At 43.4% G+C, this 23,124-nt stretch overlaps 1 protein-coding gene across 1 annotated transcript in view; it reads left to right on the plus strand.

The window, feature by feature from the left end:
• The window catches only part of syt17 (synaptotagmin XVII), a 32,239-nt gene extending 9,765 nt beyond the window's left edge, over positions 1–22,474 (plus strand). Inside the window, exons 5-9 of the mRNA XM_066642716.1 lie at positions 7,914–8,077; positions 8,332–8,948; positions 10,871–10,991; positions 11,879–12,034; positions 20,290–22,474. Coding sequence (XP_066498813.1) covers positions 7,914–8,077; positions 8,332–8,948; positions 10,871–10,991; positions 11,879–12,034; positions 20,290–20,486 — 1,255 coding nt within the window. The 3' untranslated portion in view covers positions 20,487–22,474. The remainder of the gene's footprint in view (positions 1–7,913; positions 8,078–8,331; positions 8,949–10,870; positions 10,992–11,878; positions 12,035–20,289) is intronic.
• Positions 22,475–23,124: the final 650 nt, after the last annotated feature.

Genomic DNA, 23,124 nt, shown 5'->3' on the forward strand with positions numbered 1-23,124 from the left:
TATGAAATTAAATAATGATCGGAGATTGATGAGGATTGCGGTAAGATATTAATTTTGTCAATGTTAAGACCTAGTGTCAGAACTAAGTCTAAAGTGTGGCTGCAGTAGTGTGTAGGCCCTTTTACATTTTGAGTAATACCAATAGAGTCTAAGATTGAGGTAAATGCCTTTTTTAGTGGGTCACTTTCCTTCTCGAAATGGATATTGAAATCTCCTACAATTATAACTTTATGATTGCACACCGCTAGGTTTGTAGCAAAATCGCTGAATTCTTTCAGAAATTCTAAGTAAGGCCCTGGTGGTCTGTAAATGTTGCATAATAAAAATGCGTCCTTTTTTGTGACCGGATTTGTAATAATAGTGGAGAGAACCTCAAAAGAAGAAAAGGTGTCACATTGTTTAAGACTAATTTCTAGGGTATTTTGGTAAATTACACATACTCCACCTCCTTTGCCTGATATTCTTGGGCTATGTGCATAATTATAGCCTAGGGGGGTGGCTTCATTTAGTGCTAAATATTCATTTGGTTTAACCCACGTTTCCGTGAGACAGAAAACATTGAATTTATGATCACTTATAATATCATTTACGATGAGTGCTTTTGAGTTTAGTGATCTTATGTTGAGTAACCCAAATTTTAGTTCTGAGGTGTTGCTGCTAGGTGTTGTGTATGATTTAATATTGATTAGGTTGCTGAAACAGGCTGATTTTGTTTTTCTACTTTTACATTTAGTTCGGGGGGAAGACACAGTCTCAATACAGTTGAACCTGGGTGACGCCTCAAGACAGTTCGCAGACGGTCGGTTTAGCCTGTCTGTCTGCGGCCTGGTCCCGGCTCTGGATTGTCAGCAGCTATCTACACTACTCTGCCGACTAACTAAAAGACTATGTGCTATACTGCAAGAAAGTAAGGCAGCACCCTCCCGCGTGGGGTGGATACCATCCCTACCTATAAGACCAGGCTTGCCCTCAAAACGTAACCAATTGTCTATAAAGCCCACTTGATTTTCGGAACACCACTTGGACATCCAGCAGTTTAACGCCCAAAGTCTGCTGTAAGCTTCGTCGCCACGCCGCATTGGTATGGGACCAGAGCAGATTACGGCATCGGACATCGTCTGGGCCAGTTTAATCACCTCTGTAATATTACCCTTAGTTACCTCAGACTGCCGCAGACGAATATCATTGGCCCCTACATGAATGACTACCCTCGAATATCTCCTATTAGCTAACAGTCTAAGGTTGCCACTAATATCCGGCGCTCTGGCTCCCGATAAACAGCTAACTGTTACTGCCGGCGCCCCTAAAGGAGTAGCTAATTTCACGTGCCGAACAATAGAGTCTCCTATAACCAGAGCACTCTTAACAGGCTCCTCAGCGGGTGCTTCGCTGAGCGGGGCAAACCTGTTTGACACGCGAATCGGAGGAGCGTGGTGTCCCGGTGGGCTAGCTTTGGCCTCAGCGTTAGCATCAGCCTTAGCTTTCCGGCTATGACGCCGAGACGTCACCCATTCACCCCGCTGTGAGGGCTCTAACGCCGGAGTCGTGGGGGTGCTAACTCTCCCTAAGGCACCCGGAGTTGCTAACACTGAATCTCGCTGTTTATCCCTCAACAATAAGCTCCGGATGCGCACTTCTAGCTGGTCCACTTTATCCACCAGAGAGCTAACTAGCTGACACTTACTACAAATACAACCACTATATTTATCGCTAGAGGTGGAAAAGGGCGTTAAACTAAACATGCCACACTCTGAACAGGCAAAACAGCCAGTAGTAGCCATGGAATTGCAGGTACTTACCGCTTTTAGTGAATTTTAGTAACTTACACCAAGAACGTTACTCCAGGGTCCGGTGGCAGTTTTAGTGCCTCTGTAATGAATATTCCTGCGGAGACAATCTAAAAGATAGATCTATGGATGGTTAGTAGGTTATAAAAACAGATATAAATATAGAAATAACAATGGAAACGATTAAACAGGAAAACCCGAGCGATCAAAACAGCTTCCAAACGGGTACAGAAACAGCCAAACGGGTTGCCAGATCTCCACTCTCAAACCCCTCTCGGAATTCAACCAATGACCTTTAGATCTACAGCCTGATTCTTTATCCTTTATGACATTGCCATAAAGCAGGTCATATGTTTGTATTTTGGAGAAGGCAAAGAAAAGTGAGGAGGGCCACTGATTCCACTGTACAAGAATAACATACACTCATGACCAGCTCGGCTACAAAAACAAAGAGCAGAGAACAACACGCACAGAGGGTGTATGACTTCATGTTTGCTGCTTTATTAATGATTGAAATGTTGAATATAGCACCTTTAAAGAAAGGTTTGTTAAATTAACTTCCAGCAGAAGTTAAGAATGTTTTTCCTCCTCCTGTAAAGAGTCCATGTTGGTGTGTCTTTGTACTGACATTGGTTTCCCAAAATATATCAAGGCAGGAGGGGCTCTGTGGTCAGAATCTGACTTTTTGGGAAGTTACAGTATCAAAAGACAGACTGTATTCTTTAACATTACATCAGAAAAGTGGAGCTAAGTTGGGGTCCTAATAAAAGCCGTTGGTTTGTTGACATATACACACACATTCTTTAAGATCTCTTGCCATAACAACAGCTTGGACTAAAATATTCCCTTACAGCCTCTCTGCTGGAAAATGAGGCTCCCCCTGATGGTGGTGATGTGCCACACTCTCTTTAAACATATTGCACTTGGGGAAATCCAGCGTTTTGAGCTGTGTGAGACTGGGGCAGTTTTAAAGCTGTTGCTGCTCTGGTGACTCGTGGATGGGTAAATTTCTGTGTGGGTGAATGTAGAGTGTTAGAAAAGGAAAGAGAACAGAGGTCTGAACCTTAAGGGGCTTTGAATTTCAAGATGCTGGAAGAGAGAAACCTTGTGAGGGTAAGGGTCGGTATGTGGGCTTTCGCTTCAGTTTCTCATTCTCCTACCTACATGACTCAGATATATTTTTATAACGGTTGCTGTATAAAATAAAGATAAGCAAGAGGTTAGTGTCACTGCCACACAGCTTGAGGGACTCTGGGTCCTGAGTTTGATCCTCACCTCAGTTCACTGTCTGTGTGGGTTTCCACGTAGTTACCGCCCACAGTCCAAACACACACACACACATTGGTAGGTGGATTGGCTGTTATACTCTTATATACGCAGACAGAGACCCAGCATTACAGTAACACAATAATTGACAAGACTAAGAAGAAGACACAGGACAGGGACAACCAGTGAGCTCTATCCCATGATCTCTGATAACTCACAGGAGTCAGGCGCGTGTGGAGGAACCTGAGGAAACGAGGGGTGGGATTTAAGACAAGCACAAAAACAAAAGACATGGACAAAACACAAAAGTATGCAGGCTGAATAAGCACAGAGATAAGGGCAGAAGGCAGTGGCAGAACGTGTCCACAGGTATTAGTGTGTGTGAGTGACTGGGTGAGTGTGTGAATTTGTCCACAGGTGTGATTGTGTGAGTGACTGGGTGAGTGTGAATTTCTCCATAGGTGTGAGTGTGTGAGTTTTGTATGGTTCACAATAATATCGTTATAATTTTTAAATAGAAAAAAAATCTATATGGTGATAATAGTGATATTCTGACTTGTTTACATAATGATGTCATGCAGTTACCCATAATATTGAATACGCTTTTTACATGCTTCAAAAAAGGAGCGTGGCTTCAGTCATTTGGAGGGGGTGTGGTTAAAAGAATATCAAACATACAGTAAACCATGGTGTTATGTAAGAAATGGACGAGGCGTTTAATAGTATGATTACATATATTAAATGTATTTAATTTATTATAATGAATATTTATATAAAATTGGTTTTGTTGCAATAATCTGTTCTTGAAATTAATAAAAGTTTTCTTCAGTGTTTTGTTTGTATCCCCAAGAATATCGTTATCACCAAAATACCCTGAAATATCATGATAGTATTTTAGGGCCATATCGCCCACACCTATTGTCAGTGATTGACTGAGTGTGTGATGCTCTGTGTAGGCTGTGCACCCACCCTGAACAGGATGAAATAGTTATAGAAGATGAACAAACGAATTAATTAATGAATTAAAAAGCCTATATTTCAGTGTGTTACACGGTTAATTACAGCATCTTTTAAGTAAATGCTGCTATTTTGGTTCGTGCTGTTTTGCTAAGCGCTGGAGCCTGGAGATTTGTTTCCTGTGGGCGTTGCAGGATATTTTTCTCTGTGATATGACTCTATCCAGCCTGTGGTTTCTTGGGTGTGTTATTGTTTATGCTGCCAAAATCAGGCATCACTTAAGGGCAGAGGAACAGGAGTCGGCAAATGAATGTTTTTAGGCTAGGGGTTCTGTGAATGACCGTCCGTCTGCACCAGCTGTGGCTCTGCAGCATTAATGAATATGTTTTCATCATCTAAATCCAAATTGAAGCCCAGAGGGTGCAGCCATGCTTTCATCCATGGCTCATATTGTTGTGGCCAACTCTTATTATCATTAATTATCAGCTTCTGCGCTGAAATGTCAATCACTTGTTGTCTCTGGGATGGAGCCATCCACTGATGTGGCCCCTAGGGGCTGCTGGGTAATTACTAGCCTGACTGCGCTGGTTGTTCTGAAGTGCAAAGAGATGTTTGTGAGCAAGTGGGATCAAAAGCCTTACTGAAGATGCAAGAGAGTGTTGATCATGTTTTCCATTTGCTTTTTTTTTATGAGTATGAGTTATTTTTTTTGTTTTATATATATGAGTATAATCCATCCACCACAAAAGATAAACCAAAAGACATGGCCAAAATTTGTGGACACCCACTCATCTAAAATGCAGGGTGAGAACAGGTATTTTGTTCCACTTTCCTACAGTAACATCTACTTATTTGGCAAGGAATTAAAGTAGTTGTAGGGCAATTGCTGGGAGGATCCAATAGATATGGAAGCCCTAAAAGATACGATGTAAAAAAAAACTTATCTCCTCAGACGTATTCCCCTTGTTTCAATGGAAGCCTGGAAGGGTAACTGAAAAAAGAATCCTCTGCCAAACTGGTATAACATGCTAAGTGTTAGACATTTTTTTATTATTTTTGTTACCCTTCTAGCTGACTTCACAATTCTAAAAAAATTGAAGAATATTAATAATAATGAATAATAATGAATAAAATAATGAATAAAAAAAAGAAGAATATTTTTTCATATTTAATGATGGGTAAAATTGTACAATTGATGCTAGAAACATTTTTTCCACTGTTTAATGTGTCTTATACACATTAATGTGGAACTTAGTCTCAGGAATGCACTTTCAACAATTTTTCCCCCATTGTACCCTATAGATAGCTCCTAGCCATCGGAGTATTAAAGAGGGCATGAACTGATGTTGGGTGATTAGGTCTTTATCTTAAAATCCACTCTAACTAATCCCAAAAGTATAGGATAGAGCACCATCACTCCAGAGAAGGCAGCTCCCAGTACTTTAGAGCTTTAAAACTACCTGTAGACTATCATTAACATTGAGCATACTGATCTTAGACTCATGTGCAGCTGCTCCAACCATCCCATTTCATGCTTCTCATGCTTTTCTATGGTTATACACACTGTGTTTGAACAACCAAAAGGCCATGTCCACAATAGATGCTCCTACGGTCTACTCCTTCAGTGCTCTTTTTCATGGCTGTGCTATAACCCATCAGTCCTGTCGAACGTAGAGTCCGGCAGCACCCCCCCGTCCACGCCAACCCCCCACCCCGCCTCCAAAGGCCATGTGTTTTAGATTGCTCTGTTGCCATGACAACTATCTCCCGGCGAGCTGTAGTCATGGACACAAAGGATCCTTGATGATCCCTTAGGGATGGCTCTGAATTAGGCCTTCACAAAAAAAACAACATACTCCGACATTAAAACACAATGCAGTGAAAAGAATGGGCCGCAGCTGTTGTTACTCAATGTTTGGGCAACTGACAGAAGGCAGGCTGTTGGTCTTTTTACACTGCCCCATGGTCAGGCACGAGAAAATGTGCAGTTTGTGAGCTAAACTAATTCTCAGCTGTTTGCAAGTTTGTGGAAAGTAATTTTTTATGATGCCATCCACATTTGTGCCCAACGCAAGGCATTTTCCATGATCTGGGCAGTGAGGTCAGCAGAGGTGGCCCAGATTGAGGTCAGGGTATTTGTTTAACTGTTTTCATTCCTTCTCCGGTGTAGATGGCTTTCGTTGGTGCTTCATGAGGTGGGCAGCACTTCTGTGCATGAAGTAATGCCGAATGATGTTGCTGTATGTTGTATGGGAAGACCGTCAGTAGCAGTCAGGAGCAAGACATGCCAAATCAAACCAAGGCAGCAAGGCGTTTTCCATTAAATATCATTTTTCTAAGCTCCACTGATCATACATGGGCTGTACAGGGACTACAGTCTGTAACTGTAGATCTGTAACTGTAGATCTCAGTGGAGCTGAGAGAATGGAGAATGACTGTAGAAACAAGTAGGTCATTTTAATGATACGGCTGACTGCATAAAGTCATAATACAAAAAAATATTCTACATAGTCTACCTTGCCAAACTACCTACACAGACTGACCAATCACTGTCCTTGCTGATGTTGACATAAACTGCTTCCGAAACTGTGCCCATATTCACTATATAGTGCACTATTTTGGGAGGTTTGGGGTGTTTTTTTAGTAGCGTCCAAAAACAGTGGATAATTTTCATTGCCCTCAAACAATCCCAGGAAAAAGATATGGTACATTCGATATACACTAGTTAATAGTGGATATTATTACAATCTTTAAGTCTAGATTAAAAACCTACCTTTTCAAACAAGCTTTTGGTTAATCACTCACTTTTAGGTTACTCCTTCTCTATAGGTGTTAGGGCTGGTTTTCATATTATTGCTACTCTGTATTAACCCTGTCATAATACCATAGCTACAGCTTTTTTAGTTAGCTTTCTAGTAACCACCAAGCCGCTGTCTGTTGCTGGGTTCTCTTGCCTGACCCGTGGAAGCCTTTTTTGAAGGACAATTTTGCTCGTTCTTTACCATGACCCTACTAACCCCTTTATTATTTTTATTTGTATATTTCCCCGTTCTCTGTTTTTTTCTCCTGTCTCTCTCATGCTTTGAGATGTCCTGCTGCTCTCTAGGTGTTGCCCTGAACCAGCCCCTGACCCTGTATATCCAGATTCAGGCTTTGTCCCACCTACAGTATCAGGCTTGGCCATGCAGGGATGCTGTTTTATCCCAAATGTACTCTGCATCTGGTTTTACCCTTCCACAGAATCACTGCCCACCTCCTCCTTCCTCAGACACATATCTCACTAATATTTTACCTTCACATTACTATAACCCATTCATCTGTCATCAGTTTACTTTTACTTCTGTTCTGTTCCCTGTTGTGTCTCCGTTGTCGACCCGAGGAGGATGGGTTCCCCGTATGAGTCTTGGTTCCTTCCAAGATTTCTTCCTCTTCCTTGCCACAGTTGCCCCTGACTTGCTCATAGGAGGCTTGGACCCAAATCTCTGTAAAGCTGCTTTGTGACAACTTTCGGTTGTGAAAAGCATGTTATATATAAAATTTGATTTGATTTGATTTGATTTGATACCCATAATCCACTGCGCTCTTTGGTAAAAACCCACATGAGGTAGAGTCTGAAATCATTCACTGAATTGACCAGAATTCTGTTCCCTGTAATAGTGTATAGTGAGTAATATGGAGAATAGTGAACAGAGAGACATTTTGGACAGGGAATACTGGGATAGCATCAACCAATTTTGTTTGTGTTTAAATTGCTTTGAAACCAACACCACAACTCTAACCAGGACCTTTTTTTCATCTTGTTTGTTGGTACCATGCTAAATGTGTAATGTATTTTAAAGCAGAGGTTGACCATTGCGTCCCTGGCTCTTAATAAAAACACACTTCCACTTCTCTCTGTCTCAGCATCAACGACTGTAATGAAGAGAAGCCATCAAACTCTCACCTCATCAGCCGTGAACATGCTCCTCCGGACCAGAACCACAGCAGCAGCAGCAGCAGCCCCAGCCGGAGGCGCTCCAGCTCTGAGAACTCCCGCTCCACCTTTAGCCTCGCTCGCCAGCTCTCCTGTAGGTCCAGCACTCTCAACTGTCTGCCCCTGAAATGTTTCTGAGTTTGTGTGAGTGTCCGAGTGAATGTGTGATGGACTGGAGCCTTGTCTCTCTGGTAGGGTCCAGACCCACTGGAACCCTGATCAAGATGAAGCAGTTACAGAAGATAAATACATGAATAAATCATGCTAACCACTTTCCTTATAAATTTACCTTTTAGAAAATGTACAATATAATTTTGCAATACCTCTTCTACCTCTGTCTTGTCTCAGCCTTGGATGCTCGACGGCCCAGCTCCCCTCTGGTGGACATGAAGCCCATTGAATTCTGGGCCATGGGCCCAAGGAAGGAGGTGGTACAGCCCCTTCGTAAACCACAGACCCCGCCGGATGACTACTTCCGCAAGCTGGAGCCCCGTCTGTACTCGGCTGACTCAGGTGGAGATGATGTGGACACTCTGACGGATGAGGAGATCCTGCTGCGCTACAAGCTGGGGATGCTGCACTTCAGCACCCAGTACGACCTCATTAACGCTCACCTGACCGTGCGGGTGATTGAGGCTCGAGACCTGCCTCCTCCGCTCACCTGCGATGGCACTCGGCAGGACATGGCTCACTCGAACCCCTACGTCAAGATGAGCCTGCTGCCTGACCACAAGAACTCGCGGCAGACCGGTGTCAAGCGCAAGACCCAGAACCCTGTGTTTGAGGAGCGCTTTACCTTCGAGTTGCCTTTCCTCGAGGCCCAGCGCCGCACCTTGCTGCTTTCTGTTGTCGACTTCGACAAGTTTTCACGCCACTGTGTCATCGGGAAGGTGGTGCTGCCCCTCAGCGAGGTCGACCTGGTGAAGGGGGGACACTGGTGGAAGGCCCTGGTGCCCAGCTCTCAGGTACCTTCTGGAATGGTTTTCATGTATACGATTGAAACAAACAGAGGGTTAGTAAAGGTGGCTAATTCAGGTCCAGAAAATATAAATCCTTCCCAGAACTTTGCTCCTCTGAGTCTGATCTTAGAAACAGAGAAAAGCCAGGTAGCAGGGATGAAATCCTGGTGTGACAAACAAACAACCCCGGTCAGGACAGGCAGGGGTCAGACATCAATAGATCAAGTGAATCCATTCTTAGAAACAAAATTGAGGTCATCAACAGAGAAACACTGGGCTCTGAACTCAGAGATACACTACAGTGCCTTCACAAAGCATGTCTGACCCCAAAGGATTTATAAATCAGGCTGTTTCTCACTAGTGGGAAGGAGAAAATGAACTAGTGATACTGCAGTGAATGACAGGACTTTTAGGTGGTTCTTTTTGGGAAGTCATAGACTGATACATCCTTGTTATTTGGAGCAGATTCAATCAGCTGGAATCTCAGTGAGTTCAGAAGCCACTGCTGGTTGTACTGGTTTCACTGTGTGAAATTGCCTGAAATCTAAAACAATGACATGCAAATATTTTACATTGAGAATAGATCTTTTTTGTCTTTTTTTTTGATGCTCATGTGATGTCAGAAACATACTTCAGAATCATGTTTCTGGATCTTGTTTATTTACATTTACCAGTTCTGGATTTGGGCCTTGCATATAGAGATTTCTCCAGATTCTCTGAAACGTTTAAAGATATTATATACCGTAGATGATGAAATCCCCTGCTTCTTTGCTCTTCTAAACTGTAACTCTTATCCAGTTCAGGGCGGCTGTGGGTCCGTAGCCTACCCAGAATCACTGGGTACAAGGCAGGAACACACCCTGAAGGGGGCACCAGTCCTTCACAGGGCGACACACACTCTAGCATTCACTCACATACTCACACCGATGGACACTTTTGAGTCTCCAATCCACCTACCAACACATCACACTCCTCACAGACAGTCACCCGGATCGGGACTCGAACACACGACCTCCAGGACCCTGGAGCTGTGACAGAGACACTACCTGCTGCTCCACAGTGTTGCCCAAGATTACACTATTTTACCAGATTTTGGTCGACCTTTACTCAGTTGTTTTGAAATGTGTTGCTGGCATCAAATTCAAAAAATTTTGAGCTTAATCATTTGATTTATGTTGTCTTTGTGCTATTTTCAATTAAATATAGGCTTCAAATAATCTGTAAATCATTGCATTTCTTATTCACAGTGCACAACGTGTGCTTTTTTGTCCAACTTTGTGATGTTTATAACCCTTAATAAATAGCTTAATAAATAACTATACACAGCATTAGCCTTGAGCACTGGCTTTTAATAGAAATGAATGTACATCCTCCATCCCCTGGAAATGTTTTGGCATACATTATTAAGTTCAAAAGAGTCTTGCAAGCATGAGTAGTCAAGCCACTCCAGTCAGAAGGCTAATCAAGCACAGCATACCAGGCTAATGTGTCTAGTAACAGTCGCACAGCAACTAGCTGTTTCAAATAAAGTGATGTACTCATTCGCTCTTCTGAGCTTTATTCCCTCGACTAGTCTTTTCAGACAATACTGTCCGTAATGTAATTATTAAATCTCAAAAGCATGGCGCTACATGAACCCCGCAGATGTTGTGACTTGGGGTTATGAGGCTTTAGAGCTGTTCCAGATTCTGTGAATCTAAAATAACTGTTTGGAAAATAGAAACAGCTGTGAACTCTGGGGATTTCGACAAATCCATAACACTTTCCATTGTCATCTTACTCCAAAGCTGATTTTCAGGCCAGAATCATTTGTCCGATGGATTTTCTTTGCATGGACAATGCTTGTTATTGTCTGTGGGATTTCTTATCTTTAAACATCATCCTCTGTATCTCAAGGTTTTAGTGACTTCCTCCATATTATGTTGCAGAATGAAGTGGAGCTCGGTGAACTCCTGCTGTCCTTAAATTACTTGCCCAGTGCTGGGAGGCTGAATGTGGACGTCATCAGAGCAAAGCAGCTGCTACAGACTGATATGTGTCAAGGTTCAGGTAACTCACCATTCTCTTTGGCTCTTCTATGCCTCTGTTGCAACTTATTAAGGTTCTAGAGCTATAGCTGAAGGCCAGGGAGCTTGGTATCTGTGTTATTGTAGGCAGGTTTGGGCATGGCCAGTACTTGGATGGTAGACCTCCTTCCACCCATCGTCCACTGCTTATTTGGTCCAGGTCGCGGGGGACGCAGTCTGTGTTAAGAAACCCAAACCTCCCTCTCTCTAGCCACTTCTTCCAGCTCTTCTGAGACATGTATTCTCTCCAACATGTTCTGGGTCTTCCCCGGGGCTTCTTACCTGTTGGATGCACCCCTCACCAGGTTACTGGAACTGGCTCTTGGATGGGAGACGTCCTCCTAGGAAATCTGGAGTGGCCGTTGGAAATGTTGTTGACGGGTCCAATGGAGACGGTAGGGGTGCTGTCCCTGTGGTCTGTGTTGATCCCAATGCCTTGGTGTAGTGACAGGGACACTGTATTTGATAAATGGCACTGTCCTTTGAATGAGACGTAAAACAAGCTTCTGATTCTCTGAGGATATAAAAGACCCTGAGGCGGTTTGGATGTCTGCTAAATCCAGACATGTGGGCTGTGGTCACTTCTGGCCTCTCAATCCCCAGTTTCAATAATCTGGATCTGTCACACTCTCTCATCTCTTATTTACCTGATATCTGATATGTGGTGATGTGAATGTTGCGGATCGGCAGGTCGTTGTATCGTCTGATGGGCATTGCACACAGGCAACTTCCTAATATCCCAAAGAATGTAAAGAAATTTGGGGATCTAGAAAAGTGATAACTGTTAACTATCAAACATTATGAGATGCAGGGTGCTGTGTGTGACATAAGTGATGTATTTATGTTCTCTGGTCCTTGCATGTGTTCCAGATCCCTTTGTTAAGGTGCAGTTGGTCGCAGGGCTAAAACTGGTGAAAACAAAGAAGACGTCTTGCATGAGAGGCACCATTGACCCCTACTACAACGAGTCCTTCAGTTTCCGCGTTCCACAGGAGGAACTGAGGGAGGTTAGCCTCGTGTTCACAGGTATTGCCCTGTCTCTCTCACACACTCAGACTCACACACTGAGAAACATACCCACTACACATAACAGAGGTCGGCGAAAGAAATAGTGACACTTTGCTCTGCGTGTACAAGACCTGGTGAGCAGAGATGGACCAGAGATATCTGACACGGTTCATTATTTGGCCATCAAATATGCATTTTCTATAGCAGTAAGAGGGGATTTACATGTTCTAAAAACCCAGCTGACATCTAACAGTCATACAGCCTTCTCAAAATAGACAGTTTCATGTTTTTTAACTGTCTTTGTGCTCCTGGGAAGATCTAAAATCTTTAACAATAATGGAAGCTCACAACCCTCCAATTACCATCATGCTATGACTGTCTGAAGCAGGCTTTATGGTTTCTGACATTGTATGACATACTGTTGTCTTTAAAGGAGACATATTTTCCCTCTTTTCCACAAGTGAACACATGTCTAGATCTTACTGATATGTCTGTGACCTGCTTTGGTCAAAATACCACAAGGATAAAACCCCACAGCAGGGTTTTCCTCCTGTCTAAACAGCCGTGTTCAGAAAGGCTGGTTTGCAAATGTTTCTTTTAATGATAATGAGCCGCTCACTGTTCACCACGACCACAGCAGTTAGGAGCGAGGAGCACAAGCTCTGTTCTTTAGCCATTTTCGCTCGGTTCTCTTTATTCTTCGTTCTCGTTTTCACTCAGTACTCTTATTTCTCCAAGCTCGTTTTGTCTGTTCTGCTGTGTTTGATTTCATCTGTGTGCTGTCACATAAACGCGAGTCCAGCACTGTGATTGGAAAGACATTTTAAAGTCTCTGCACTTAACGTCAGGAGCAGCAGAAAATCATGACTCATTTTATCCCATGTGTTCAGAATTAGGCAGACCGCCTCAGACTGAGTAAGTGGCCTTGTATCACAGTGTGTGTGTTGGTCTGCGCACTAGCACACCAAACTTTAATTCAGATAGATGCCAAGCTGTAAACACTGGAGAGGGTCTACTGAAGTAATCCTGAGGTCTTTGTGAAGAGATCAGACCCTTAGACCTCTGAGGAAAGAGCTCTCTCTCATTAATTAAGCAAGCTCTGGCTGTGTTTTTGACCTGAGTGACACAACAGCCCAGTGCTTTCTTAATTGGGCCCCAAAGTAAGACCGAAGGAGTGAGAGCCACCCCGAGATGTTGACAAGTTTCAGCAAGCCACACAGTTCTGGTCTTCTGGGTTAAAGTAATGCAGCTAGTGACCTGGGCCTGCCACACGAGCTCTCATTAGGCTTCATTTAAAATGCCAGCCGCATTTATTTGATCAAGGGCACTGTCAGCTGCAGTGTAAACCGGACCGAGACGTGGCTTGAGCTACCACCTTCTCACACACACTCTGGCATTTAAGATTTGGGGCTGAGGATCGGCTTCCACCAGTCACATTGAACACAGATGAAACTATGCCCTGGGGTCTCTCCCTACTGTGAGTGAGATGTGAGTTCACCAAGTGGCAGATGGTCTTTACCGATGGCAAGATAAAGTAGTTAAGTATTTAAGTCCCGGGTTGAGCAAGAGGTTATAAAAGCAGAATTTTTCAGGAAAGCCAATGCACCCGGAAAAAAAAAACAGATTTGTTACCTAAAACACCAGAAAACATTCATATTTTTGGGTCTGAGCATGTGCAGAGCTGCAGAGTAGCACATTTTGACAAGGCAGCACAACTCGTCAGAACACAGGCTTTCCACATGTTTGCAGTGTTATTGTTGTTGTCATGGAAACAGTGGAACTTTACTGCAACACATCCTCAGTCCCTGCAGTAAATTCCTTACTTAATAAATAAATAAATAAATCCCTTAGTTCAGTGAAAAGTCTGGGGGTTTTATGCAACACACTTAAGTAATTCACTTTAAGTAAGGGCAAATCTTCACTTAAGGTTTATACTTAAGGAAAAAGCCTAAGGTGTTTTATGCAACCGGGCATTCTTAGGATTCTGCTGATACCACATATGTCCATATTGGGTAAATATCCAGGGACTAGTTTGCACTCAAAAATGTGTGTGAATTTGCATATAATGCAAATTAGCTCTAAATCTAAGTAGGTGGAGTTTATAGGTTCTTGAGGCTGTTTTGTAGGGTCTGACCTGAGAAATCGGGGGGGGGGGGGGGGGGGGTTTTGTTTCTGCATCACACAGGCAGGGGATATGGACCTTGACGTGTTCACTATAGCTCCACCATCAGGCCAATCAGTGTCCTTTTTGTTGCCCACCGAAATGCACCAAAGCTACATCTAGCTTCTGTTTGGTGTCTGTATGACCTATGCTCTCTTCAGGACAGGTCTCTTTTTCAGAAGAAAAATCATAATAATAAGAAGAAAATCCCTTACAAAACATAAGGTTCTACACACTGTGGGCTTGAACCCTAATAAAAAGACTGTGCACCGTAAACTGGCCCATATAACCCCATTACCTCTACTACTAAGGAAAAACAATGACCAGGCAGTAGGTTGATATATGCCGTAAGAGCCTGATAAATAAAGTGACTATGCACTGTAAACAGACTGTATGTCAAGAACTGACATAGTTAACTAAGGCACACAACAGTACCTCATTAAAAATTTGGAGGATGTAATAAAAATTTAAGGTGTCTGTGCGTATGCATGGATAAGATGTCTGTGTATAGTAGTATGTAGCATTAACCCTCCATTTGCCAGTAGGCCAGTGTGCTAAGATTAAAATGATTAAAATTAAAATTGTTCTCTCAGCCTCTCTTAGCCCTTGTCCACCTAAAGAACTCTGGTTCTTGAGCTGCTTCCGCTCAGGATTCTTGGTACCTTGGTGTTCTCCAGCAAACCCTATCTATTTTGATGGAAACCAAGGCTATGTCATCAGCCAGAGATAGAGTAAGGACAGAGTCATGGTTTATCCACTGTTTACAGCAGAGTCAGATCAGAGAGAGATATGATAGAAATGTGGACATGTAGCTGAGATCTGAGTCATCTGCTGAGCTTGAGAAGAGTGAGAAAAGTGGAGTTAATACACAGTTGTAGCATTTCCCTGATTTGTTTCCCTTTTATTTATATAACTCGCTGTAAATGACCCTGTCCAGTTCCATTACATGATAACAATTTATTTGAAGCTCTGAGCTCTTTCTGGAGCTTCTTTAGCTGGACACACCATATCATGTGCTGCTCTTCCCTGGCTCCAGCTGGGAACATATTTTTTTCTGGGTCCGAAGCCAAACTTTTCCAAATTAGTTTCGTGAATGAGAATCGAACCAGTTCCATGTTGATGGACAAGTGTAGCACTGGTTTTCAAACCAGTTTTCAGGGGTTAAAAGATGTTTCACATTTTGAGAACAACCAAGCTGTAAATATTTGGATCCATGTTCCTGAGATTTTAAAATGGCCAGTCGGTATGACACTACAGCAGCTACTGCTAATGTACCTGACCGGCCAGGAATAGCAATATAAAATCTCAGCTTGTAACCTGGATCCAAGTTTGAGATGTGAAGGTCGAGACAGGTCTAGTGAGCCAGTCTGGAGGAGCTGTTTGCATTCACTGACTGACTGCTGAACACCAGGGTATGTGACCAGCAGAGGTATTGTGAACTAATGTGCCGTCATCTGATGTGTTTCTTTTTTGAAATGTTACTGGAAAAATGTAAAAAAAAATTATGCAGATACGCACTATTTTTTTACAACTGTTAAAAGACCCCAATTTGACTCCATACATTGAAAAGTCTACCGTTGTTAAATAAATAGTATTTATAGTTTATTTAATCAATTCACTATGTAAGAAATAGCTGTTTATCTATCTGTCCATTAAAACTGTGGTCAAGACCACCTTTACTGTGTTTGGACAATCAAACCTTTGAAACTAGTGACAGTCTGCCAGTACAGCCGTGATATGGAAGGTTGGGAAGCACATGAACGACCGCCTGACTCCCTGATACTACAATTGTAAACTCTTGTAAATATGCTTTAATTATCATTGCACAACCCACAAAGAAATCCACTCCAGGTCAGGAGTGGATGACCTCTGTGGTAGAGGGCACTAACTGCTGCAGTGTCCTGACCAGGCGGCGCAGCATGAAGCCTGGGGCTCTGTGCCCACCAATGCTCTCTGATGTTCCTGACTACAAAAACTGCAATCAAACACCAAACACTGGGCTCCATCTCCCCCCACTTGGCCTGCGTCTCGCTCTCTCTGCACTCGTTTGATCAGCTCCTCATCTCCTTCTTTCTCACTCTATCTCTCTCTTTTTCTGTCAGATACTTCTTTCATACTTGCTCTACACTCTCTCTCTCTCTCTCTCTCTCTCTCTCTCTCTCTCTCTCTCTCTCTCTCACTCTTCACTTCATTCCATTCCCTTTTCTCTCTCATATTTACCTCACTCCATCTCTCTCTTTCTGTCTGGCTTTATCTCACCCTCGTTCCCCTCTCTACAGAAGATAATAGGCCTTTAATGATGGCTTTTTCCCCCCATAAGCTCTCTGATGTGCTGAGTGGAAACAGACGTCTCCCTGGCCCAGCTGAACCTGGAGCAAATCAGGCCTCTCAGAGCCCAGCAGTGGGGCTGACTAAAGGGTGAATAAAGCTGACCACTACTGAAGGAGTGCGGCTGACCCCGGAAAGAGAAGTAAAGCTGTCCCATGAGGGTGGAGAGAGTTCATCACAGAGGGGAAAGAATAGGAATGACCATAGACTACATCACCCCATAATGTGCCAAAAGTTTTGAGCATTTGGAAATTTGACAATGTTCATTTTAGTTGTGTCATTCTACAGAGTATTTCTGTGCATGTTGAAGAGTAAGGACATCTGTGTATAATTCTGTGCATATAAAATTAACTATGACATAGAGCTTTGTATCATTTGATGCAAATACAACAACAACAACGAATACAGCTAAAGGCCCCTGACATTTATTTCTGCCGGAAATTATTGCCACATACAGTCCATTTTGGTGCAACTATTGGAAAACAATTTTTGTGTAAAACAGCGAAAAAAGAAAAACCTGGGGATTTCATTGTCTATGGAACAGAATATCATTACTATATTCAGAGAATCAGGAAAAATCTCTGCTTGCAAAGAACAAGGCCTTGAATGTATATTGAATGGCAGGGATCTGCATTGCATTAGAAACTGGATAAGGGTTACAGATAATGAATGAATGATTTGCATTTCATTGCACCTGTTTTATTTAAATTTGGCCCAGTCAACCACTAACGTATTGTATCAACTGACATTTGTAATATTGCCGTCTCAATGTTAAATATAGAGAAACTTTTTCCCATAATTTGTGACTGTTGGAGCAGTTGTGGCTGAGTTTCAGGAAAGTGTCGAATGAGTTGCGTGAGGCTCTACCTTATGCAATTCAGGCATAAACAAAAGTTGCAGGGCAGTTTCACCACGGACAGCCAACCACACTCTCAGGCTGAAAGCACATCAAATACGAATCTGTCCAGTTCATGTGGAAGAACGGCCCACCCAGCCCAGGAGTGCTGTGACAGGGTCTGCTGATGTAATCACCTCAACATAACGAGTACACTCAGTGTGTGTGTGGAACTCGCACCGCACCCACTCCCTCCTGACGCTCCGAGCCGTGACTTCACACAGGCCCAGGGCTCAGCGTTCGTCTGTCTGAGGGCTGGTGTTTGTTTAACTGAGCGCCAAGAATGAATGCATTTCAGCTAATTGCGGTTACGGTTAGTTTTGTCTGATGAGACAAGCCGCATCCTGTCACGCGAGTGAATCGCCAGGGGCCCAGAGTATATCACAGATTAGTTCTTGTGTCCATTTCAAGAAGCTGACCATCCCCTTGAATCCAAAGAAGATGATATAAATGAGAATTGAAACAGAGAAGTCGTGTATGTCCCTGTGGGCTGTAATGAGCTGCAGGGCATGAGTGGAGCACTAGCAGTGGCCCAAGGTGAAGGAGTCCTTGGCTCTGGCCTTGCCTCGAGTGCTGCGGTTGCTTGGCGACAGCATGCGAGCTGCTCGAGTCTGACCCACAGCCTCTCGTCTGGAGTAGCGCCTCTCTTCCGACTCCCATCCCCACACTTCTCTGTCAGATTCACATATGTGACTGTGACAGGCAAAGACAGAAACTACACTATGTAACAAGGCTATGTGTCTGCCACGAGGAGAAAATTCAAGCTCCAAATTGGCAGCTAGTTTTGGTTGTAGTTGTTTTGGATTTTATGAAGCACATAAGAAATTAATTGTTCATTTTATCAGCTACACTGACCATAATATGTGCACTGTAGTCCATCTGTTGTTCTGCATACATGATTTACCCCTTTCCCCCTGTTCTTTAATAGTCAAGAACCCCACAGGACAGGAATGATTTAGGAGGTGGATCACTCCACATTGTGGTGGTGGTGTGTTAGTGTGTGTTGTGCTGGTACGAATGGATCAGACACAGCAGAGCTGCTGGAGTTTTTAAACCCTGTATCCGCTCACTTTCCACACTGTTACCTCATTGGTCCACGTTGTAGATGTGAAATATATATCACCTTATTGTCACACAGCTCCAGGGTCCTGGAGGTTGTGGGTTCAAGTGCCGCTCCGGGCTCCGAGACACTCTCCCCGTGTCTGCGTGGGTTTCCTCCGGGTTCTCGGGTTTCCTCCCACGGTCCAAAAGCACACGTTGGTAGGTGGATCGGAGACTCAAAAGTGTCCGTAGGTGTGAATGTGTGAGTGAGTGTCACCCTGTGAAGGACTGGCGCCCCCTCCAGGCTGTGTTCCTGCCTTGCTCCCAGTGATCCTGGGTAGGCTGCAGACCCACCGCCGCCCTGAACTGGATAAGGTCTACAGACAATGAATGAATGATTTAATCCTAGAGATCTCAAAAATCGTTACACATTCTTAGTGGCAGCACAAAAAAAGAAGATGGGGCAAATCTTTCTGGATATGTCTTTCAGCTTCTTTCATGATCATGATTTTCTCTGCATCAATCCAATTTGGCTAATAGAGTCAGCTTGGTCCATGGGGCTATGAGTTAATTTCATCAAGTTGTTTAGAAACAAGATTGAAGGGTTTTCTCGCCAATGATTCCTCACCCAGTTTCCTTCCTTCCTCTAGCTCTGTAGCTGGCAGAGGAGCAGCAGAGTATAGGACTCTACTAACATCAGCACAGGCTGTTTCTAAGTGTTGATATAAGGAATTGTTTTATTCTTCCCAATGTGGGCTGGAGCAAGGAGGCAGGGACTCTGAGGAACTTGGGTTGGATTTCTGGTTGGCTTAAGCTGATGAGTGTTCCAGCAAATGTTGAACGTGTGTTGGAAAAGAAGGAGGTTCTGGTGTGGTGGGGTGCCAATGTTCATCACGAGATGGTGAGGGGAGAGGAGTGGTTTTATAGGGTGTGTGTGATGATGGAGAGAAGGAAATTGACATGGTCCTTCTCCCAAAGTTTATTTATTTCATAACTCCATTATAAATAATTATTCAGTTGTTCATTCATTGTCTGTAATTGTCCTGCAAGGTGGGAACACACCCTGGAGGGGGCGCCAGTTCTTCACATGGTGACACACACTCACACATTCACTCACACATTCACACACACCTACGGACACTTTTGAGTCACCAATCCACCTACCAACGTGTATTTTTGGAGTGTGGGAGGTAAACGGACCACCCGGAGGAAACCCACACACACACAGGGAGAACACACCACATCCCTCACAGACAGTCACCCAGAGTGGCAGCCTCTGGTGGATTGGGCTCTTACAGACTAACTACAGCTAGTCCTAATGGTCAATATTTTTTTTTCTTCCAAGGTAAGATTTGTATCCAGACAGGAATAACATTATTAGAAAAGTCTGTAGTTCAGTGTGTCTGATCTGGGCAGAAAAAAATCACAGAGGAACATGTTAAAGCAGCAGAGGGCATTGTTTTTACTTTAAAATTATAGACTCAGAATCATTGTGATGCTCCACTGAGCTGTAACAGGGAGAACAGAGCCTCTGTCGTTGCTACTCTGGGCCCGACACTGCAGAAACTGCACTATGTAACGGTTGGAGGAAACCCCTTGATTTTTGGACAGTGGTGTGAATGTGAATGTGAAATGTGAGTCCAGAGGCAAAAATATTAAATCTTATATAGTGATGCGGTAAAGGGAATGATGACCCCAGAACCACATTTACATTTAATTTTACAAACTCCTGAGCCTTCAGAGAGCCCTGTTGGAGCTTTGAGATGTTGCTCTGAGGTTGTAAAGTGAACGCAGCCTAAGTGCGTGTTGATGTGATGTTGATACTTTCTCTCTCCTCTCCTCCCCCAGTGTACGGTCACAATGTGAAGAGCAGTAACGACTTCGTTGGCCGGGTGGTGATCGGTCAATTCTCCACGGGGCCTGCGGAAACCACACATTGGCGGCGGCTGCTGCGCTCCCAGCGAACCCCTGTGGAGCAGTGGCACAGTCTGCGGTCCCGAGCCGAGTGTGACCGCGTGTCCCCTGCGTCTCTGGAGGTCACATGATCCTGACCGGCATGCCTGATTGATGGAGGCGGAAGGGAGATGACGCAAAGACTGGACTGTGCTGTGAAATGGCAAGAAACGTTTGTGGTTTCACCTGAAACACAAAAGACAATCTGAAAGACAATATTTTTGATTCTGGGGAAGGTGGGGTCAGGGGTACGCCAACTTTTACTTATGGTTTGTAGGAGCGAGGTGTGGACAGATTTATGGTCGAACCACAACATGGGCTCTGGCTGTGGACCACCTGCTCTGACCTCATTCGCCTTTTACAGCAGCTGAAACGGGAGGGTTAGGCCTCGTAGTGTTTTTCCACTCTCTGCACAGAGCAGGAGCCTGCCGTCCACATTTTCTCTTTATCACATTGATACTATCTTACTGAGAACAGCTCCATAACCTCATCACCGTCCCTCTCTCGACCGCCGGCCATGGGACAGCTCCCAGGTCACTCCTCCTCCTGCTGCAACTTCGCTGATAATCAAAGTAGTGAAAAGAATTCAGAAGCAATCTTTGTCCTTTCTTGGATTTTGTTTACTATTTTTGTTTGACACCAAAGCTTCTGTCAGTCGTGACTTTATTCTGTATTAATTATGCTGGGCCTCGTCCTCGTGTCCACAGTGAATGTCTAGTGTTCTCTGTAAGTGTTTGCACTTATAATAGCAATTGCGTTGTCACAGCTCCTTGGTGTTCATGTCTATGAGGAGGTGAATGTTGTTGCAGGGATTGAGAACACGGTGCCATTCCAGAGCGGTGCACCTCCCTCTGGATTACTCCCTTAAACGTTCACCAACAGTCCAGTCCAGGTGTGGTCCACATGTTGCAGTGGTGTGTATCTTGTCCTACCTCCTCTCTGTCTGACTAGTGAGTAGATGGATATAGACTGGTCTTTTTGGGGGAGTGACGTAGTGTAGAAGTCACAGTGCAATCAGAAACATTAACGTATCCGTGTCCTTCAGCTTTCTGTGTGCCTAGTAGTGAACAGTTCCGGGTCTAGAGGCACTTTGTACGGTATGATAGTGTTGAATCTCTATGTTAGTGTGTGAGTTGACTCTAAAAATGTTAAAGTGATGACAGTAGACCACAGTTCATAAGAATAATAAAGACGTGCCAGTGAAGATATTTATTTAGATAAACAAATGCGTAGATAAATAGACACACACACACACACACACACACACATATATATATTTATCTCTAGAAATCTAGATGTATATATTTATTACTTTAAACTGTATACGATGAATGCTATGACTTGAACAAATACAGTATGTATTGCTGGACATGAACAGAAGGAGAGGAAGCAACAGGAGAATGTTGGAATAAACAGAGCAGTGGTGAACTTCACTCTCATGTTTCTACCTGTTGAAAGAACACCTCTGCGAGGGTCCACCTCTGCTGCTCAATGTGAAATGCTGCTTTGTGAGGGTTTGTGCATGAGTGTAAGACTGGGTTTTAATAGAAGGAAGGCACACCTGGTGTCCAGGTGAATGCTGTGGGGTTATAAATGTCCTCCACTGGCTTTTTTAACCTTGGCAAACTAGACCACTTGTAACTGATGAGCGGTTCTCCCTTTAAACGGCCATTCAAATGAAATCGTGACCTGTGATTACTGTGAGTGCTGTGGTGTTAGTCACCGGCTTCGTCCTCGTGACTCTCTCTCTCGAGGGTTTGTGTTATTTCTGTGTGTTTATGGAAGCTAGTTTTACCGAACTCGATGATAGTTCTGTCCTGGTATCGGGTTCTCTGAAGCCTGAGTGATTATCGTTTGTGTTGATGGTTAAGGTTTATTAATAGACCTTTGGTCCATGGACACAAAGGCCCTCAAACTGAACATTGTGGATTGTTACAATAAAATGGAGCCGGAGAGAAAACACTGACCTTCTCATGTCTGGGTCCTGCAGTCTTCAAATTATTTTTAAGCCACAGAATATGTTTTGCAACCACAACAGGACAAGATTCCCGGAAGGCACTAACTCAATGAAATAATAGAAATCCAGTGCTTGTTTGTGTGTAAATAATTAAAATAATATTGATTCTTCACATTCCTTTGTGTAGTTAATTGCAATTAATCACAAATCATGTGGACAATTTCACACATTCATACAGTCACACACACACACACACGCATACACACACACACACACACATACACACACACACACACACACACACAGTATCATGCAGCCAGTCCACCTACACTCTCAGAAGCAAAGGTACAGTACAGGTACGTTATCATCACTAAAGTTACACACCGTGTGAATGTAAGATTAAAGGTACAGCAGTGATTTTAAGGTTCAGTTGTGTTCCATTAATGTACAATACATTCTCTTCTCCAGAAAGAGAGGTAAATATTCATAAGTTTTCATTATAGAACTGTGTAAAATAAAATAACATAATAAAAGTCCTATAAAAAATGTATAAAATCAACACAACATTAAAATCTACAGTCAATATAGAATATGGTACAGTTATGTTCCCTAATTAGAAGTACTGAATTTATAACTTTGAAATTGAAAATCCTATTAGTCACCACAAGCTTTTCATCAAAAGAAAAGGTGCTGTACAGGCTCATCAGGTCAGAGCTAAGGAGCATGTTTTGCAACCATAATATGATGTGGACCCCGGAATGCACTAATTGAAT

This window comes from Hoplias malabaricus, chromosome 13 (genome assembly GCF_029633855.1).
Source record: "Hoplias malabaricus isolate fHopMal1 chromosome 13, fHopMal1.hap1, whole genome shotgun sequence".
Lineage (NCBI taxonomy): Eukaryota > Metazoa > Chordata > Actinopteri > Characiformes > Erythrinidae > Hoplias > Hoplias malabaricus.